The sequence below is a fragment of the Diaporthe batatas genome, assembly GCF_019321695.1.
Source record: "Diaporthe batatas strain CRI 302-4 chromosome Unknown Contig00004, whole genome shotgun sequence".
Classification (NCBI taxonomy): Eukaryota; Fungi; Ascomycota; class Sordariomycetes; order Diaporthales; family Diaporthaceae; genus Diaporthe; species Diaporthe batatas.
Window position 1 is genome coordinate 339873 of NW_025408551.1, and position 19211 is coordinate 359083.

At 56.5% G+C, this 19211-nt stretch overlaps 3 protein-coding genes across 3 annotated transcripts; 2 read left to right on the forward strand and 1 right to left on the reverse strand.

The window, feature by feature from the left end:
* The first annotated feature begins 410 nt into the window (after positions 1–410).
* KVR01_004023 (uncharacterized protein) lies at positions 411–5111 on the forward strand. Its single transcript, XM_044791219.1, has one exon. The coding sequence runs from the start codon at positions 994–996 to the stop codon at positions 2041–2043; it is 1050 nt and encodes a 349-aa protein (XP_044646187.1). The 5' UTR covers positions 411–993; the 3' UTR covers positions 2044–5111.
* Positions 5112–9172: 4061 nt separating this feature from the next.
* On the reverse strand, positions 9173–11911 carry KVR01_004210 (uncharacterized protein). Its single transcript, XM_044791207.1, has 3 exons — positions 10979–11911; positions 9592–10896; positions 9173–9533 (listed from the first exon to the last, which is right to left on the reverse strand). The coding sequence occupies exons 1-3, from the start codon at positions 11373–11375 to the stop codon at positions 9460–9462; spliced, it is 1776 nt and encodes a 591-aa protein (XP_044646374.1). The 5' UTR covers positions 11376–11911; the 3' UTR covers positions 9173–9459.
* A 3089-nt stretch (positions 11912–15000) lies between these two features.
* KVR01_004507 (uncharacterized protein) lies at positions 15001–19163 on the forward strand. Its single transcript, XM_044794145.1, has 2 exons — positions 15001–17434; positions 17494–19163. Exons 1-2 carry the CDS (start codon positions 16513–16515, stop codon positions 18657–18659), a joined length of 2088 nt encoding a protein of 695 aa, XP_044646671.1. The 5' UTR covers positions 15001–16512; the 3' UTR covers positions 18660–19163.
* The last annotated feature ends 48 nt before the right edge of the window (positions 19164–19211 follow it).

Sequence of the window (19211 nt, forward strand, 5' to 3'; positions counted from 1 at the left end):
GCGCTGCACCGCTACAGCTGCTGCAGCTTTCAGCTGCCGTTGCAGGCCACGCCTCTGGCGTCCTGCCACTTGCCTAGACTCCTCGGACCTATTGGTTTCCTCGCTATATGCAGGGTTGAACACAGCCCACCTTGTACTGTACCTTGACGCGGTACAGTTCGGCTTCGCTCGGCGAAGTGGCGCCTGGCCCAGTCCCGTACCTCTTGAGGAACAGGAAGCGGGAGACCAGAGGACAGACTGGGTTTTCACGGGCGGGTGAGCGTACCAAGCAGACCTGGCTGGCAGACAGGTTCCGAGGTCTCTGCCAGAATCCCTGGTCTCGTGCTGGCACTCTGGCACTCTGGCACTCTGCTGGGCGGGCTAAATCCCTGCTTCCACCCACAGCTCCGCTTCCCAGGTACCCCGGTGATGCCAGCTGCTTGTTTGCGGCGAGAATCGTACTATGTACCTTTCAGAACTGACCAAGGATCGTTCCGAGGGAGCCAGATGGGAATCGAAACAAGAATCAGTGGGATACGCGGACAAGGCGAGCCTGCGTGCCGAGCAATGGCAAGGTACTGCGGTAGCGTCACCCCGTGCCCTGCCATGATGCCTCCCAACTCCACTTTGCTGCATCTGGCACTACGATAGTTATGTACATGGCCCATAGGTCGGGCTTCCGTCAGGCAGTCGGCGCAGTATAACACCCCACCATCCTCTCACCACCCTTTACGAGCCTGCTCACCCTCCTTCTTTTTTTTCACGAGTACCTCGTCTACCATTCTCTTCTTCTTATTTGCGGTTGCAGGCGTGCGAGCTAATTGTTCCTGACCCTTGGGACCACCCGCCTCCGTCATCCTTCTTTCTTATTATTCCTTTGCCGTCTCACCTCCAGGTTCCAAAAGAACTCCACCGCTCTCCTCGGATTCTCTAGGCGCCTGGCCCTCCTACCCTCACACCCGGCCTTTTTCCTTTTTCCCCCCAACACCTACCAAAAGATACACCGCATTCACGATGCCTCCACAGCTACTACCAGCATCCGCGGCAGCATTTGCCCCAAGGGCCTCGTCCGTCAACGTCGTCCTCGGTTCAGGACGCCCAGAGCAGTGGCTGACAGCAACGTTGAAGAGGATCAACCGGGTAAAACGTCCCCTCAACAGCGTCATGCAACACCAGAGATGCCTGACCGAAACCCTGTCCAACTCGAACGCCATATGGACCCTTACCTCTCTGATGCTGCCCAAGGCTCCGGACTCTGAGTTGAGGAAGGACTCAAACCCCCTCGTCGAGGCCTTATTCAACTATCAGCTCCTCCATGTGGAGGCTTATGTTGTCCACGTGGATATGGTCCTGAGGAACGAGGTTGGGTACAAGCTCACGCCTGACACTATTGAGTCACTCATAGAGTATCACAAGGAGATACACTGTGTCAACGCCAAGGCCGCCACGCACGACTGGTCGGAGAAGGACCAGCAATGCAAGAAACTGCACGAGGACTTTGTCCAGGCCGTCAATAAGTTCGTGTACCGCACGCATGTGTCAGCGCTCGAGGGTCTCGAAGAGGAGGGAGCCGGCGAGCTTCTCAACGGGAAGAGCGAGGAAGTGAAGAACCAGCTCATGGGACTCATGAAGCCTTTATTGCCCCCGCCACCCAGAATTGTGGATGTGATACGCCAACCCCCTCTGCTTCCGAGCTCACCAGCCAGCGCAGGCTTCTGGTCCCAGCCCACAACACCCTCAAGTGCTCCCGCACCGGTCGATGCTTGGAGGATCCTGCCTTCCAGCCCGAGTGTTGTGACAACCTCTGCCGAGTCGGGCATGCCCGCCATCTGGGCGAACATGGGCATGAGCGAGGCCTCGCTTTCTCCTCAGACCCCGTCTTACAGCCAGCCTTTCTCTTCGGCCGGGTTCTTCTACAGCTCACCAGTCGCGACGGCCCCTATCCCATCCATCTCACAACTGCCCCTGCCTAGCATGCTCACGCAACAGTGCGGTGTCAGCGTCGGGTACGGTGGCTTCGGATGGGACCACAACCGCTATCAGGAGTATGCGACTACCATGTGACAACCATCAACAGCCAGAGGAGACAACCACACCTACCCAGAGGCTACGTCTTCCTAGCCAACGTCTCTCCTAGGACATCTCGTTCCGAGGAAGCCTCTGGGGGAACCTCCTATGGGACATCTCACCATTGCTCCCTTTGTCGTCACCGAAGAAAATACCCTCAAAAAAAGACTGGCATCCGGGCAGAGCTAGAGAGACACCTCACTGAGTTCATCACATGTCAAAGGCACATCGGCGTTTTGCATACCAAGGAGCAGGTTCGGGTACACAACAACATTTGTCATCTCTCTCCACAGGCATACGGGTTCTTGGGTTTCCTCTGTACAGCGAGCGAGCGTTTGATTTTCTTTTCTTTTCCCTGTCCGGAGTTTTGAGATTTTCGGGATACCAACACCAAACCAAGGCAGCCGCAAGCTCGGTCACACACTCACTCCATCTCATCTCCTCGTTGCGACTGGGTCCAGGGTGGAAGTTTGGAATGCATTTTCGGGGCGAGGCAGGGACTGTCGCAATATAGGGTGGCCTTTGGTATTCTTTTCTTTGGTTTGGTTGTCCTGTTTTCTTTTCTATTTCTTCTGTCTCTCACCTATGCGTCTGACAATAAGAGGATCATGCAGCAATGCACAACAGCCCGGCAAGAAAGGACCGGGACAGAAAGTCTGGATTCCTAACTCCTCTTCTCTATTTGGATTTTCTCGGCGGCATAAAAAGGCTCTCTCAGATGATACCCCCATACGCGATGTGGCCGTTTCGACCGCTTCAACACCACAATCCTTTGAACCTGGGTTTCCTTTTCTCTTTTTCTCATGTACGATTTCACGACCTTGGATGACAGACACAACCACCACCTAACGAGCTTGGAACCACGACCATTTCACGAACGATGACCTGCGCGCCTGGCCTGAGGCTGGGGCCCACGACCTCATTCGAAACGAAACGGCACGAACCACATAGCCTGTCTGGGTGGCGGATGATTCAATGCCGACAACTTGATCACTGGACTGGACTCCGTGGGGACTTGCGGCACTCCAAGGCTGAAGAGGAAAAGACGTCGAGCTGAAAGACAAACAACAATATCAGGAATATTGCAAGGTCGGAAGCACAATTTGACACAGGGTGTCGTCGACGCGAGAGACCAGGTGCCCTACCCCTCCTTCCTCTTTGAACCAAAGGGCTGGAGGGCCGGGGGATGGAATGCTGTATGGGGAGGCCGAAAGAGCACGAACAAGAGCCGAGACAATCAACGGTACTCTGCTGCGCAGGAACGCGAGCAAAGTCCGGCCTGCCCTCTCGGCGCCGCTGCTGAGTACGACTCATTCTCAACGCCATCGGAATGTCGTGGACCTCGTTGAAATAGGAGACGAGATCCCATCTCAGTCCTGCCAGCTCAGGAGGAGAAGGGACATCCGATCCGCTTCAAGGGCGCGCCTTTTTGCGCAAGCAGGTCTGCCTGTCCACGACAAGACAGCGGCGAAAGGGCCAGTTTCTGGGCCGAGTCTGGGTTGAAAAGCAAGGCACGAGCAAAGGGAAGGAAATTGGTAGTTCATTTCACTACATGTTACCCTGGGCCGTCCCGGTCACCCCCAAATGCTGTACGGGTTGAGTGTAAAGTCCTCCTCGGCAGCAGACTTGGGGGGGTTTGCTGGGATGGGTTCGGGGAACAAGAGCTCACGTGAGGCGACATGATTGACCACGGGGGGGCAGGTTTCCCCCCGGCAGGCCATGTTGTGTTCGCCTCCGTGGAGCATGAAATGCTGGTCGTGGTGGGTTTGGGTGTCCCGTCCTGGTGGCGGGGACACGGAGGCGCCATTTACTTGGTTGGCCTCATTGCTCCTTTGTCCTTGTCTAGTAGTTAATTTCAACAATCGAGCAAAATTCAAAAAAAAAATCTCAATCCCTAGGTATTCATTCCCCAGTGCATGTCGAAGCGCGACGCAGCAGGGCCAAGACTTGTCAGGGCGAGGGTGGGATTGTCACCTGAATCTGATGTAGGCTGCACCGGCACTGGCTAGCAATTGGCTTCAATTTCACACGACTACTCAAACTATGGCCGGGTACGGAGTACATTCTCGAGGGCAACTGGCTTGGTGAGCCGTTGATGTAACTCTAGGACGGGCACTGGGCCTGCGCAGGCAGTAGTTAATGCAGGACGCCAGGAATCCGAAATGACCTTTGTTGCCCTGACGCGGGCGCGGTGCGACAGAGGCGTGCAAGGTTTGGGGTCGGATGGAATTTCCTAGGATGAAGTTTGCTAGGACGATCTCGGGCTCGGACCTTGCACCCTGTGATAGCCGCAGACCCGTCAGTGTCCTCCCCGGGTAAAATGATTGACAATATTGCTTATGCCGTGCAGTAGTTTGAGCTTGAGGTCAGAGTCGACGTCCAAGGATCGCGGGATGGCAATCGACGGCATATGCTTTGGCGGCGGGGCTGATTTGCCTGTCAGACGGGCCTGGGGGCAACGGGCCATGGACCACGGGCGTCAGGAATGCCACCACACGATGTGGGAAGGACAAGACAAGAGCAAAAAAAAGACAGGGACTGGCATGGTACGGTATACGATGTTCTTGGAGATCTGTGGGGGGGGGTGGGAAGCCCTCGTCCCCGCGCTCCCGTGCTTCCTTTGGCCGTGCAACCCTCGTACTGGCAGGGGCGGGTTCGTCTACACAGATGATGCTGCCACGACCTGTCTTCTTGTCGGCTTGGAAGGCAGCAGCAGCAAGGTCGTGGTCAGCAGGCCCGAGGGAGCAAGAAGGACGGCCTCGAGAACATGGCCTGAGGCCGTCAATGGCCGCCCGTCAGCTCGCAATTGGACCAGTCGGGAGGCCGAGTGGTGTCCTCGTGCGTCGATCAATCTGGGGTCCGCCATGAGGCTCCCACAAGACAATTCTCCTTGCTGCTCGAGGGCCCCGCTGCCCCCGCTGGCCCGGGCGTGTGCCCTGGCTCGGCGGTGGTACCAGTACGGGACCGATAATGGTCAAACGAGAGCCAGCAGTCTGCGCAGGGCGACAAGGTTGGGGCTAAGGCGAGAGGACGAGTCGCGGATGTGACGACGGTTGCGGCGTTGCGACATGATGCCTGCCCGTCAGGCCCGTCAGGCCCGTGGGGGAAGGAGAGCTCTGGGGCCAGGTCTGCGGCCCAGCAGCCCTGGCGGCCTGGCAGCCTGGCAGCCCAATCACCCCCCGCTGCTGGCCGCCGAGGGGATGCCCTTGTGACCTGGAATCGCATCTCCCACGTCCCACGTGCCCGCCTTATTTCCGTATAAGTACTTGGCTACCTAGGTAGGTACCTAGGTACCAAGCTACCTTGGTACCTACTGGTCAGTACGTCTTGGGTCAGTACGTGGTTGCTGTCTCTCTGATGGAACAGCATCCAACAACGACTTTGACCTCGCAGACCTCGTTCCGCCCGCAGCCCGCGTTGCCTTGCTCGAGGTGGCACTCGGAGTTCGCGGTGCAGTAGCGCCGCAACCATCCTGTCATGACGCCCTCTGCAACTCGCAACTGCAGGTCAGGGGCAGGGCTGCGGCTGAGCAGAGCCCGGCTGGCCCTGGCCTCCGATCTGTGATCTCTGCTGCTTGCGCCTGGCCGTTGAGATACACAGTCCTGACAGTCCAGTCCGACAGCACACACGCCGAGCACACGTTACCAGGCGTGGCTGGGCCTGCATCTCGCAGCTTGCAGCTTGCAGCCTGCAGCCTGCAGCCTCTGCCATCGCACCGCAGCCACCACCTCCCTTCTCGACCCAACATATGCCGTTCCCGGAACACACGATGGCACCCTCGGCCCCCTCGGACTGCCACCACTCCTCCCTGGCCTCCTTGACACCCACAAGACTACGCCGCGCCGAGACACACGCCCGCTTAGTGCTGACAGCCCTCTCAACTACGCCAACTATGCGAACTACGTCGGCTTACGTTACCATGCTGCCGACTGCTTCGGCCAAAGACCTGCTTTGAATATGTGATCGACAAACCGCCCCCGTCTGCCTATGCTCAACCCACCTGTTCGACCTTTCCTCGGCCGCGGGGTGACCGCAGGCCCAGTGCCCTTCAGTGCCCTTCCACCCTCTCCGGTTTAGCAGCGCCGCCTGGGCGCATCTCAGCTCGTCATGACCACTCACTCGGTACCGGTACATCTCTACTGCATTGCATTAGATCCTCCCCTATGCACCATGCTACCCCGGGCTACGTCGTGGGCTTTAGGGGGGGCTGGCCTACCTTGCCCAAGACAATTTGCGGCGCGGGTGCCCCATGGTGAGACCTCCCACAAGTCAAGGCCGTCAAGAGCCCCATGCGGCCCTGCGGCACCCAACCAAGCTCGACCCCGGTAAGCAGGAAGAATCGGGGTCGTGGGCCAAAGGGCGGCCGTTCCCAGAGTTGCCTGGCTTCCCGTTGTCTGCCCAGTGAGCAGGTCATGAACGCGGGTGAAGCTGTCTTTGGGCCGCCGTGAGCGAGCCGTTCATGCAGCCGCATGTCAGAACTGACTTTTGGTACTGAACAAACAAGTACTGAGGTCTACTAAGCTTACTGTCGGGCTTTTGCAGAGGGGAGAACTTTCCTGTACCGAGTGTATCTAGGTGTTGTTCTTGGATAGGCCCCAAGATATTCAGTGCTACACGTCCCAGTGGTTGTTGCCACCTTCTATGTGGTTTCGCTTCTATTCCGTATACGTCCGATGACATACATAGCGCCTTCATACGGTGGTAAGCACTCTAGACCCAGCGCTTGGAAAGAATACGATGTCGATAACAGTAGTTATAATACGATAGTAGCTCACCTTTGTCACTGGTGTCTTGGATCTCTATGTCGAGTTAGATGAAAATGACACTAAGAGTTGTAAAGACCAAAGCAACCTGCCAGTTGTAGGTCATGATTTCTTCAATCGAAGGTCGAAAGTAGACAGTCTCACAGACCGATGGGGAAACTGAGCAGGCTTGAATGGGCTCTACAGAGTGGCAAGGCGACTGGGCTGATATGGACGCCGTTTTCCGTGCGAGTCGCTTACTCTCGAAAACAGACTGAACATGGCACCAAAAGCCAGCCCTTGGCAGAATCCGTGATAGCCGTAGGTGCTGTCACTTTGCCAGTAAAAGCTTTGCGACAAGATCAATTGGAATGTGCCCCGGCGCCAATGATCTGCACTTGGAAGGACTTCAGGCAGATACTAAGACCATTTGCTTCTTTTTTTTTTTTTTTTTTTTTCTCTCTCTATTCCAAACCATGCCATGCTACACAAGCAGAATAAATGCATTAATCCCATACAAAAGGCCCGAATAGGGTTCTAGCCAAGAGAGTTGGTCCCATTTCAATCCCACCCCTTCTCTTCACAAGACGCTATTCAGACCATTGCAATTTCAAGGCACCTGGAATAATTTCACATGATCGCTTGAGGTTCTACCTCGGTCCCATTTGCTTGACAGTCACACAAGTGACAAAAGGCAAGTCGATGTCCCCGTAATAAATAGCACTCGAGCAGCACGGCATCCGTACCCGCCTGATCTTGGAACACCTCGGCCAAGGCCTACCGTGTAAATCATGCAGAAGATTCCGCATGGGGCAGGCGCTACAGAAGCCATAGGCCGTCACCGGCGGTCGTACAAGTCCCGGAAATTCGAAGTGGCTGTCTCGTGCGGTGCGACCAGAGATGCGTCCGTCGGACCATGCACAAAGTCAAAGACACGACCAAGGCAGAAGGAGGTGCCAGGTTTTGCCCTCGAGTGTTGGCCTCGGAACCGGCTGGCTCCGGTGTCCGCGGGCAACAATATATATCTCACAAAGATAGTCCGACGTGGATCTTTACGTTACGCTCCTGCGCGGCCGGTTGGAGAAGGGAGGAGACCTGAGACAACATGACGATGTTGCGGCCGCCTGCATGCCCGTGGATGCGTCCTACGGCTCGGGGGTACTTTTGGTAGCGCCGGCCTTTCATGTTGTTTTGAAAACTAGCTGCGTCCTCTGGTTCTCGCATGCTGTGAGAGTTCCTGGCCGGAGATGATTACTGAAAATTGCAAGCGCTGTCTCAAATTGTTGTCTAGCTATGGACGGTTTGAAGCGCGGATGGACATCTGTAGAGCAGTTGGGGAGAGGGGACTTTGCCCCAGTGTACCTAGGTATGTTGTTGCTCGCATTGTGATTATTTCGTGCTGGAGTCATACTACGATGAATTGTGCACTGATACGATAAGCACAGCAATTATATTAAAATTTCGATGCCAATAGAACTCAAGAAGATATTCACAACTTAGTATGTGTACAACTGGAGAAAGAGACCAGTTATTAAGATATGTTCGGCGGAAAATAAAGGCCGTAATCAAGTTTGGATATAAGTTGTTTTAATCATGAGATCAAAATCTATCAAATAGGAAAGAATTTCCTTATACTGTTAGCTTTGCGGAATGTGAATGCATAAGTACGCTCTCTCATGTTGTGTAACTATGTGAAGGCGCCGTGTATAGCTTCGGACAAGTACGGAATAGATCTAAAACAGTTGCGAAATAACCCTAAAAATCATTCCGTCTTGCTATTCGGGTCCTGAGAATGTCACAGAAGCACAAGTCTTGGTGAAAGATAGACGCAACTCCTGCACAGTCTTGGGCGAAGAGGTCTGGAGTAGGACTGGGTAATGAAATGGAGCAGCATGCATCAACAGAGACTTGGACTGATGGCAAAGAATTAGACGCGGAAAGACGGCCACGAGAAACACGACATGCCTAGGTACATAATATTCTAGTGTGGTACTAAGACTTGCTTGTATCGACAGTGTCCACATCGACAGAGCAAGGCCTTGGATGACCTCGAGAATCTGGCTGAAATGTCCCGACTGGCAGTCAGACAGATTGATATGCAGGCTGAAGACAATAGCTCATGTCGAGCTTGAATCATGGGTCAGCCCACGCTGCCAGACTCTGCGGGCTGAGACCGCCTTGCAGTTCTTTGTTGCTCGATGCGCATGCACCTCATGACCGTTCAGAAGCTGACAAGCAAAGTCGAATCATATACCTAGGTGGGCGATGATGTTGTGTCAGGACAGGTTTATACTAGGGGTAGGGAAACCAAATCCAACCGAAGATACAGAGAGAGCCAGGCTGAGATCAAGAGGAGACTTCCGTGCCAACATCGCACGGAGAAGTCATTTAACAAAATAAATTCGTCACATAACTAAGATATACAACAAGTCAAGGCTCATAAAACAAAGCCCTCATTCCCTCACCACAAAAAGATTACCCAAGTCTATGCGTTTTGTGTTTGCCCGTCGCAAGCCCCCAGTAATAACACAAAGTCTATAAACCCGCCTGACGCCCATTCAAATAAAGTCACCAGACATTGGGATATCAAGCACATGTATTACACTGCATCACAACCCGGGACAACTGGAGCCCGAACTCAAAAGGGGGTCTGGGTCCCCCCTGAATTTAATCACTCTCGGGACACGTCACGCCCAAAAACCTTAGACTTTGCCCAGTCGTTGATGACCAGGAGACGGTTTCGAGCTAGAGATATCCAAGTCAGTCGATGACCATGACAACCAACAGGGAATGGGGCACTTACTGCTGAAGCACATTGAGAGATACGCGCTCCTCCAAAACAGGTACGTCCAGGTACCACCGGATGCGACATTGCCGTTGAACCAAGCAACGTCCGCGACTGCCTTCTCGCTGCCAATGTACGCGAGACTGCCCTGGTGCGAGTAGTGGAAGGGCTTAATGTCCTTGATGCGGCGGAGCTGCCTCTCGTACTCCTCGATCTGCTTGGACGAGTCGGCCGAGTTGCCGGGCTTGAGGTTCAGCGACGAGGAGAGCTCGCGGATGTTGCGCTCCAGCTCCTCAGTCTTGGCCATGTTGTTAAAGAGCTTGGCCAGGAAGGCGCCCTCCTGCGAGGCGACCTGGGCGGTGGGCGCGTATCCGGCGACGGCGCAGTCGCCCACGGCCCAGATGTCACGGGCCCCCTGGACGACCAGATACTCGTTGACGGCGAGGCCGCGGCGGGAGTCCTTCTGAGCGGCAATGCTCGACATTAGGTTCTTGACTATGGGGCGGACGGCGTTACCCGTGGCCCAGACCAGCAGGCCGTAAGGGAACCGAATGAGCTCCTTCTTGCCATCTGGGCCCACAGCCTCGGCCTCGACATAGGTGTCAGTGACGTTCTTGACCATTGTCTTTGTCCTGATGTCGATCTTCTCCTCGGCGAAAGTGCTCTCGGTGTACTCAATCAGCTGCTTGGAGAAGGAGGGCAGGACGTTGGGCAGGGCCTCGATCAGGGTGACCTTGAAGCGATCGCTGATGTCCGGGATAAGACGCTTGATGTCCTCCTCGAAGAAGTCCTGCAGCTCACCGGCAAACTCAACACCGGTGGGGCCTCCGCCGACAACGACCATGTGGAGGAGCCTGTTGATCTCCTCTGGGGTCTGGTCCTTGAAGGCAGCGGTCTCGACGCAGTCCATGATCTTCTTGCGGATCTGCTGAGCGTCGCCAATCTCCTTGAGGAAGCACGAATGCTCGCGGACACCGGGGATGCCGAAGGTGGCGTTCTCGGCACCAACACCAACGACCAGCATGTCGTAGGGGACTTCGGTCTCGGTGACAGCGCCCTTGACCTCGGAATCATCCTTGATCTTGACGACCTTGCGCTCGGGGTCGATCGAGTGGGCCTCGGCTTCGTAGTATTTGACAGAGGCCTTCTTGGACTGGAGGATCGTGCGCACTGGTTCCATGATGGAGCGGTGCTCGATGGTGCCGGTGGTGCACGAGGGGAGCAAGGGGGTGAAGAGGAAGTAGTTTCGGGGCGAGATGACGACGACGTTGTAGTTCTCGGTGTCAAGTTTCTTGAGGAGAGCCACGGATCCCCAGCCGGTGCCTGGAGGCGCAGGGGAGCGACAGGATTAGCAACGGGCGGGCAGGCGGGCGACTGACAGACGCAGGGCAGGATGTGAGCTTACCCAGGATGACGAGGGTCTTCTTGGAAGGGTCGGGGTTGACCTGAGGCTCCGGGTGCCTGATGTCCCAGACTTCGTAGCTGACATAGGCGAGGGTGCCGAGGACGGAGAGGTAGAAGAGGCGCCATGTCCACCTGAATGTGGTCCTGATCTTTCCCGACTTCCTGGGGGGCGGCGGGGGCGCGGACGACTCGGAGTACTGCCTCTGGGAGTGACGAGCTATAGGGCGTATGCTGGCAGCAGCAAGAGGAAGAGGGCGGCTGGAGGGCGTGGTGGTAGCCAGGGAGCGAGCCGAGGATGCGAGGATGCGCGATGCGACAGCGTACTGCTGCATGCGGGCGACACCGAACTGGCGGGTCGCGAGCTTGTTCAGGGCCAGAGCTCGCGAGGAGGAAGCCATGGCTTCGAATCTAGGTGAGGGCGAGGCAATTGCCGGGCGGAGGGGTTCTAGGGATACCGTTCTAGAGGAAATATAGGGAAACGGACAGAGGATCTAGGAACTTAGGAGGCTGATGAGTCGATGAAAAGCAAAGGAATCTGAGGTGGTGGGGGCCGGGAGTGGGCTCCAGCTGAGGGCTGAAAGCGCGTTTTTTCTCCCAGCTTATCCGACCCGATAAGATGGAGCTCTCAATCGCCCTCTCTCCCCTTCTCTCTTTGCTGGGTGGCGGCCATCAGTCACCCACCACTCAGTTTATTTATCTGGTATACCAATTTTTTTTCTTCCCGCCTTCCAACTTTTGACACCTGCTCCGTATCCAAGTGCCTAGGTGCCTAGGTACCTAGGTTTGTAATGCACCCCACGCCCCAGTTCGCACTGGCAGCTGCAAGAAAAGCAGGCCTGTCAAGCACGTGCGCATCGACAACAGACAGCCATTCGCCCGGAATCAATACAGTGTGCAATCCACCCGACCGAGTCATTTTGCCGACCGAGGTCTGTGAGGCTGGCTCTTTGCCCCAGCGGGTCAATTGGTGCATAGAAAGTGCTCAGAGAGAGAGCATTGAGCCTTTGTCTGTCTGCCTTGACGTACTAATAAGATAAGCCCGAGATAAGATTAGCGAGACTTGGACGTACCGAGTAGCTCGCATGCTGTGTGTGTATTTGGTGGGTTGTGGTGCTGGAATGACGCATGCGAGAGACAGCTGCGTGCCCAGGTACCCGGGTACCCAGGTACCCACTACGTACTGTGGTAGAATACTTTGGCAGAACGACCCAGCATTCTGGTCCACCCGAGGCACGCGCAAACCGAGACGTTGGACTTCGCCCAGTCATCAACAGCGCATCCGACTCTCCGTCTCCATCATATGTCTGACACTGATCCTTTGGTCCTGATTCGACATGTGCTCGCATTCTCGGCTTTCCGCCGGGTCATCTCGGCAACCCGCCCCGACTGCAAACCCACAGCTCCGGTATTCAGCGACCGGAGCTGTTCGGGCCTTCATCGGCAAATTGTGGAGCGGCACATTGTGCATGCCAAGCACCAGGCGAACCTCATCCAACAGGTTGACGGACACTATCGAATTGGGTTTTTTCCATGTTGAGTAATTACCTGAGCCAGACCCAGTATACCAGTTCTGTACATCTAGATGCTCTTGGCCCGAGCCTCGATAGCGTTCGGCAGACCCCTTGGTTGATATGATGCGATGCTCATCATACCGATCCCACGGCAGCAAGTCAAAACTTAAATCTGCAGCGTGGCATAGCACCAGCTCCCATGTCTGTTCATGACACTCCTGCAGCAGAGACACGTCTGCTCTCCGTTTGGGCTCACGTAGATCAGCCCCGAACGGGCGTGCACCCCGAGGGCTTTCTACACACGCAAGTGTGACATCTCACTCAGCAGGCGACGTAAGCAAGGCACCTGGCCCGAGCAGCACTCTGGAAGCTGGATTCGTACGTCTTCTCCGTCCTTCACCAGATTCCCGGTTTTCTGCCCAAAGGAAGGCGCCTGCAAGACAACAGGCTGACCCTCTCCCGACCCGGTCCAGGCCCGCAGCTGGGGTTGGTCAAGACTAGACCAGACCATGCTCTGTTCGAGATTGACGACCTGTGGTGCATGTCAGTCCAGAAACAAGTGAACTTGGGTAGGAACTGTGTACGCAAGCTTCTCAGAACGACTCCACATCCACCGGGGCCCACCACCATGCCGAGTTTCGTCTAGCCCAATTGTGCCTCTGCCGCCGAGCAGAGCCCCTTGGGGCACGACAGCCGTAGAAGACAATCCTTTTGGGATGCCTCTCCTTCTTCTGGCAGAGCGTTATCCAGATCATGGACGAACGCAGCATTTGTTGTGCTCAAGGTCCAGATGTCGAGGAATATGGCCCTTGTGCTGCAATGCGCATCCGGCAGTTTGTAAGCGGCGACCACGACTCAGAGACGCGATTCATCTGGAATCACTGGGGCGATGCCAACCAGACGAGACAGAAGAAACGAACCAAGGCATAAGGCACGGCAATATCTAGCCGGAAATCCCGAACTGGTGCCAAAAGCTTCCAGAACAGCTTGTATCATGGAGCCCGCCCGCAAACATACGCGCCTCCACAACCAGAGCAGCGATTTGCTCTTGCGGATCGCCAGAGCATGAAGTGTCAAAGCTTGGACAGCAATGGCGCTGGTGGGAGCAGGGTATCCCACAAAGCTTCTTGGTCGGGAGAAAAGGGTAGTTTGCCCTTGTCCCTGTCTGGGCGCGGAACATTTTTTGGGACCTGCAGGACACGGCTGGGTAAACTCGAAGCCTGCAAGATCCCACTGTTTTTCTTCTTGCGATATTTAACCGAGAGGGCTCTGTGCGAACGCACGTGTGACGACTGCCCCTGGTGTTTTGAGTTTTGCCATCTGGAGAAGTCTGGATAGTCTGAGCGAACACGATGAACTGGTCTTGGCTACTACTAGACGGTCTACCATCTCCTTTCTTCCATGGCTTGCAAGGGTTCGAGGGCGCCAGAAGCAGGTCAAGACCAGCCTGCCAAGCCCCAAGACTTGTTAATCAAATTGGCCTCGCCAGAGCGGGCCCAGGTGGGATTCGGTCGTTTCGACGACGGACTACTACTAAACTGACAAGAACTTTCTCGCTTGATGATAAGTTAGTAGAGAGGCCGGCAGGATACTGAGGGACGATGAGAACCATGAAGGGGCCATCTAAACAAGCGTCCTACAGCGCCTAAAACGGGAGGATGAAGTGCCGTCGCCGTGTTCCACTCCTCTGGCCGGACCATGTGACATGCGGCTCGGTAGCAAGTGTAGTTGTATTATAGGCCTGGGAGCGCGATATGCCGAGGGCAAACAATGGCGGCGCGCGACTGGCCACATTGCAATGCCCGCTGGCGGCTGGGAGGTCGCGAAGGCAGAAGGCTGCCAAGGTTTGATGAACTGACAGTCAACGGGATGTTCAGGCGGACGGCGGACAGGATGGCATTGAAACAACCAAGAGGTGGCAATGGGCCAGTGACCCCTACGAGTGAGATGACGGGCCAAAACACACAGGCAATTAAGCATCGCATACCCGAAAGCCGCAAGTTCAGGATGGACTTGGCTGCTCGAGGTCGGGATGACGGCGAGCCCGCCCCAGGCCTGGGATGGCTTCTGCACGTGGCGTTGGGGGTAAATCCCTCGGCTCGTTCGCTGGCAAGACTCAAAAGTGATGGTGTGGCTTGTCCAGGCGGCCAAGAGGAGACGTGGGACCTGGAGACGAAGCTGACGGTCGCAGGCGTCGCGCGGCTAACCCACAACAAAGCTTCCGGATCTGGCGATGCGCGAGAGGGGAGGAAAAGCGGCCGTGGGACTTGATCCGAATAACGTGGTGGCCTCACCACTGTTGTAAGGGGTATGGGGTAGGGGGGAAGGGGGGGAGGAGGAGGGGGAGGGGCAAGAGGGGGACGGGAGTTGAAGGGTGCAGCATTGATGTTACTGCGGCGCTAAGCCAAGGACGGCTAGGTGCCCTCCCGGGACGCCCTTCTGAAACCTGTCGGGTCCGGTTCTGAGACACAGCACTTGCGGACCCCACCCAGATCCGTAACACGGTTGCACGGTAACAGCAGCCGCAGGTCAACCTCACCTCTCAAATGGTTCATTCACCTCAGCAGACAGGGCTGCCAGCACGTCACTCACCCTCTTGTGCTCTTACGCTGCTCTGTGTTTGAGAAAGCAGCCAGTCGTCCTGTCGTCCCACATGGACCACGGCCGGCCATCAATGCGTATGCGCACCAATCCCTACCCACCTGCCCACCTGCCCACCTGCCCACCTGCCCACCTGCCCGCCGTCCGGTATGCAGGCCCGCGACTAAAGCATCACCCCCTCGGTCACAGGAGGCTGGCTGCGCGTGGCCTGCCCGTGGTTGTGCTGTGTTGTGTGTGTTGTCTGTGTTGTGTGTGCGCTTGGGCTTTTTGTCCCGTCTGACATTCCAGGGACCATCTCATGGCACCGCACCGCACCGCACCGCATCGCATCGCATCGCATCGCCAGCTTCGATGATACATGCTCAGTGATATTGTCTCTGCTAATGCCGCATGGCCTCGCCTGGGCATCAACGGCGGCAGCACCAGCAGCAGCACCAGCGGCAGCACCAGCACTGCCGCCACAGTCTGCCTGCCCCCTTGAAGTGTGCCCTTGCCACCTGCCAGCTGTCTCCTACGCCCAACTTGCTACAAGCCTGCTACCGAACCGGGGATTTCGACTCGAGCCAGGCCGTTCTGCACCCCATCCCGTTGCGTCTCGGGGCATGTGGGCGCTCCCTTGTGCCGTCCTCGTGTGCCCGTGTGCCCGTGTGCCCGTGTGCCCTCGTTGCCGTATGCCCCCAGCTCCCAGACCCCAGACGACGACGAGAGAGAGACGTGTCCGCCGGTGGGCGATGGCGTGGGCATGGCGTCAGCCTCTCCCGTCAGATAGATTCGCTTCCGCGGTGCCCTCTTGGTTCGTCTTGCCCCGGCCCCCGGGTCAATGCAGGCAGGCAGGCAGAGGAAACCCGCCACCACACACCCCTGAGGATCCGTCTTTGAGCCTCGTTTGGAATCTCCCCCAAAGCGTAAGGTCCCAAACCCTCTTGCAGGTCAATCCCTCCCTCGAGTCAGCCCCGTCATCCCTGGCCCCTTCGGCTCATTCGTCCACCCCCCGAGCCTCCTCCCGCTCATGCCCTTGCATCGCCCACGCGGCGGGTAAATCTATCCCTCCCTCCCCAGTCTGATACCCTTCTGTCACCAAGCTTCTCTGTCTTGGAAGTCTCACTTCTGTTCAGCCTGCTTCCTCTCTTCCCACCCTTTCCTTTCTCTCCTCCAGGGCTGGCCTCTGTCACTTTCTTTACACCCTTTTTTTCACTGCTCCGCCAACGCCTCCCCTTCCATTCGCCCGCCTTCTTGTCCTTCGTGGCAAAAACCTAATCTGCGAATTCCTTGATTTCATTCTTCCCGCTGACCTACTGTCACCACGCCGGCGCTGGGGAAAGTTGGACATGGTCGCTTGAACACTTCCAAACACGCTTGAGAACGCTTGAGCGCATGGGCTGTGCCATAACCGCATAGGGGATCGCCAGCGGTGACGGACAGGATGCTAAGAGTGGACGAGATGGCCCCCGTAATGGATGTTATGTCTAGACAGCAAGAGAAGGAAGTCCGAGCAGGTCTGCGGCGGAGGTATTTGCGGCAGCGACTCGCGCCCATCGACACCTCGCTGAGGGCACCACGACGTGACCTCATGGTTGTGACCACTGAGCGGGATCTTCGCAGGCAGGAGGATGCGGATGAGGACGACAGCGATGACGACGAGGCTGCCGCAACTCGCCAGGGCACCAGAAATAGGCAGGGCAAGGATTACGATTCCGACGACGATGATGACGAGGGGCACAGGCAGAACCAGCCCGTGGCGACGCTCGCTGTTCCTGAACCCGAGACACCGTCACCGACCTTGCAGCAGACGTTTCCCCCTCCGCAGCTGGTGCCGGCAGCAACATCCACGACGTTGATGGCCCTGCCATCTCCCACAACGCCCGCGACGCCGCCTACCCCGACCTTCCCACCTCTCCCGCCGCCGCCCCCACCCGTCATCACCCTGCCGCCGACCACCGTGGTCATGACTTCCACTGTCATGGCCACGCCAAGACCATCCGCCGTTGTACCTCCCGTTGTCAACAACCCGCAGGTTAATCCTCCGTCGCCGACGTCGACCTCCATCTCGATGATGACTACTCAGCCAATCACGCTCGTGTCGTCCATCTCGGTTAGCTCGCAACCCAGGAAAGGGGTTGGAAACCCGGAGACAACCTCATCTTCAATTGCCTCGCCGACGTCCACCCAGGCCCTTCAGACCACTCAGACCACGCCACTGGCCTTCGAGAACAGCACGCCGTCAGCAACCCCGTCCTTCGGAGATGTGAGGAACGGAAACGACAACGGCCGGGACCAGGATAGAGGGCCGCCAAGGGGCCTGGACCCCACTGCTGAGCATGCACTCATATCAGCGGGCTCGATTGGTAAGTTTGAAGCCCCGACCAATATCAGTGCACTCTGGTGCTGACCTCCATGTGATTAGGTGGCTTCATCATTGTCTGTTTTATCTGCTGGACGGCGTGGCGCATGATCAAGAAGTCGAAAGCCAGGGAGAATGGCTACTACGGAAACCAGCCACCCCCTTCGAACCAGCTCCTCGCCAAGATCCCGTACTTTGGACGCGGCCAGCGAGGTTGGCAGGAGATGGGCGATGGCCCCAACGATATGCGCAGCCCCTCACAATATGAGAAGACAAACTCCGTGGGCCAGATCTCGGAGATCTACTCCATGTACGATCCGAGGTCCCAGACGCAATCCATGTCGAAGCAAGGGCCAATGGTATTACCTCAACTGCAGACCAACTTCTCACCTGCCGGCAACTATAGCAACAACCCGTTTTCCGCAACATCTGGTTCCATTCATAACACGCAGAGCGCCTCGCCTCAGTCCCAAATGAGCCAGCAACCCCTGACCAACATGCCCCCGCAGCTGCAGCCTGGCTTCTCCCCGGCCAGTAACTTCAACCCGTTCCTCTCAAACATGTCCGCAGATGGGTCCAACTCCATGGGCCCGAGTAACATGCTTCAGTATGGCTCAATGCAGAATACTGGAACGATGCAGAGTGTTGGCTCCACACAAGGCATGGGAACAATTCAGACCGTCGCAACCACCACCACCACAGATCGTTCGCGCATGCAGGATCCGTTCTTCAACCAGTCTGAACTCGCCCGACAGCCCTCTGATGCGTACGATCCGAACAGACGTCAAGTTTACCGCGCATCAGAGCTGTCGTCTCTGTCCTCAGGCTTTGGCGACGAAGATATCATCGTCCCCCCTCCGGCCGCCACGCGGCCGCCCGGTGCTCCAGGCACGTCCCGTCTGAGCTACCAGCAGACACCCGGCGTCAGCAGGAAGAACAGTGTCGCCAATGCCAGTGAGGCTGGCAATAGTAACCGCGACACGGTCTATACAACGACCAGCGAGGACATGCCCCCGAGGTTCAGGACCGTGAACAGCTGGGTGAACCAGCAGACGGGACGGGTCCGTAGGGCCGAGCAAAGGGCCAACGAGGAAATCCCTCCGGTCCCCTCGATGCCCCCAGAGGAGAGGTACACAATGATGATGGATGACGAGGAGCCTAGGCGGCCAGACGCGACCGCCGCTCCTGTACCAGCTCTCCCGACAGAGTTCAAGGACACGAAGCCATGAAGGATATGGGGCATGCCCATGAATTCTTGTGCAAATCTTGGGAGCTCATGCTAACATGATGGTTGCTCAATGCTTTTGGGAATACGACCGCGGCCGATATGAAGATACCAGAGGCCCTTTGAGGAGCCTCACTATTTCTACGATAGCACTATACCTACCTACGCACTGTAAATATCTGCCTTGACGGATTCACGATCACATCTCACCCTGTCATTCGTCCCCCCCTGCTTTCAGCCTCAGCCTGGTGCTGTGACTTGAAACTGGATGGGCTCATGACATGTGAGCTTGCGGATTCGTCCCCCTGTACACAATACCGAGTTCAGAATGGGCGTCCATAGACCAGGGAAGTTAGTTGGAATCATGGCATCGCGGCAAGCATGGTGTTCTGGAACTTCGCAGGCCCAACCAAAAAGGAGCGTTAAGGGGAGTGGAGAGAGCAGGCGCGCCAAATAGGCGAAATACATAACTCAAATAGTAATTTGGAAATGAAAGAATGATTAAACAGTCCGCTTTGGTGCGGGGAATGATGTTGTCTTCTCCCACGCTCATGAG

Coding starts and splice junctions, on each gene's coding strand:
- KVR01_004023 (XM_044791219.1), top strand. CDS start 994: ATGCCTCCACAGCTACTACCAGCATCCGCGGCAGCATTTGCCCCAAGG.
- KVR01_004210 (XM_044791207.1), bottom strand. CDS start 11,375: ATGGCTTCCTCCTCGCGAGCTCTGGCCCTGAACAAGCTCGCGACCCGC. Junction 10,897..10,978: donor GAAGACCCTCGTCATCCTGG/GTAAGCTCACAT, acceptor CTGCGCCTCCAG/GCACCGGCTGGGGATCCGTG. Junction 9,534..9,591: donor TCTCTCAATGTGCTTCAGCA/GTAAGTGCCCCA, acceptor GGATATCTCTAG/CTCGAAACCGTCTCCTGGTC.
- KVR01_004507 (XM_044794145.1), top strand. CDS start 16,513: ATGCTAAGAGTGGACGAGATGGCCCCCGTAATGGATGTTATGTCTAGA. Junction 17,435..17,493: donor CATATCAGCGGGCTCGATTG/GTAAGTTTGAAG, acceptor CCATGTGATTAG/GTGGCTTCATCATTGTCTGT.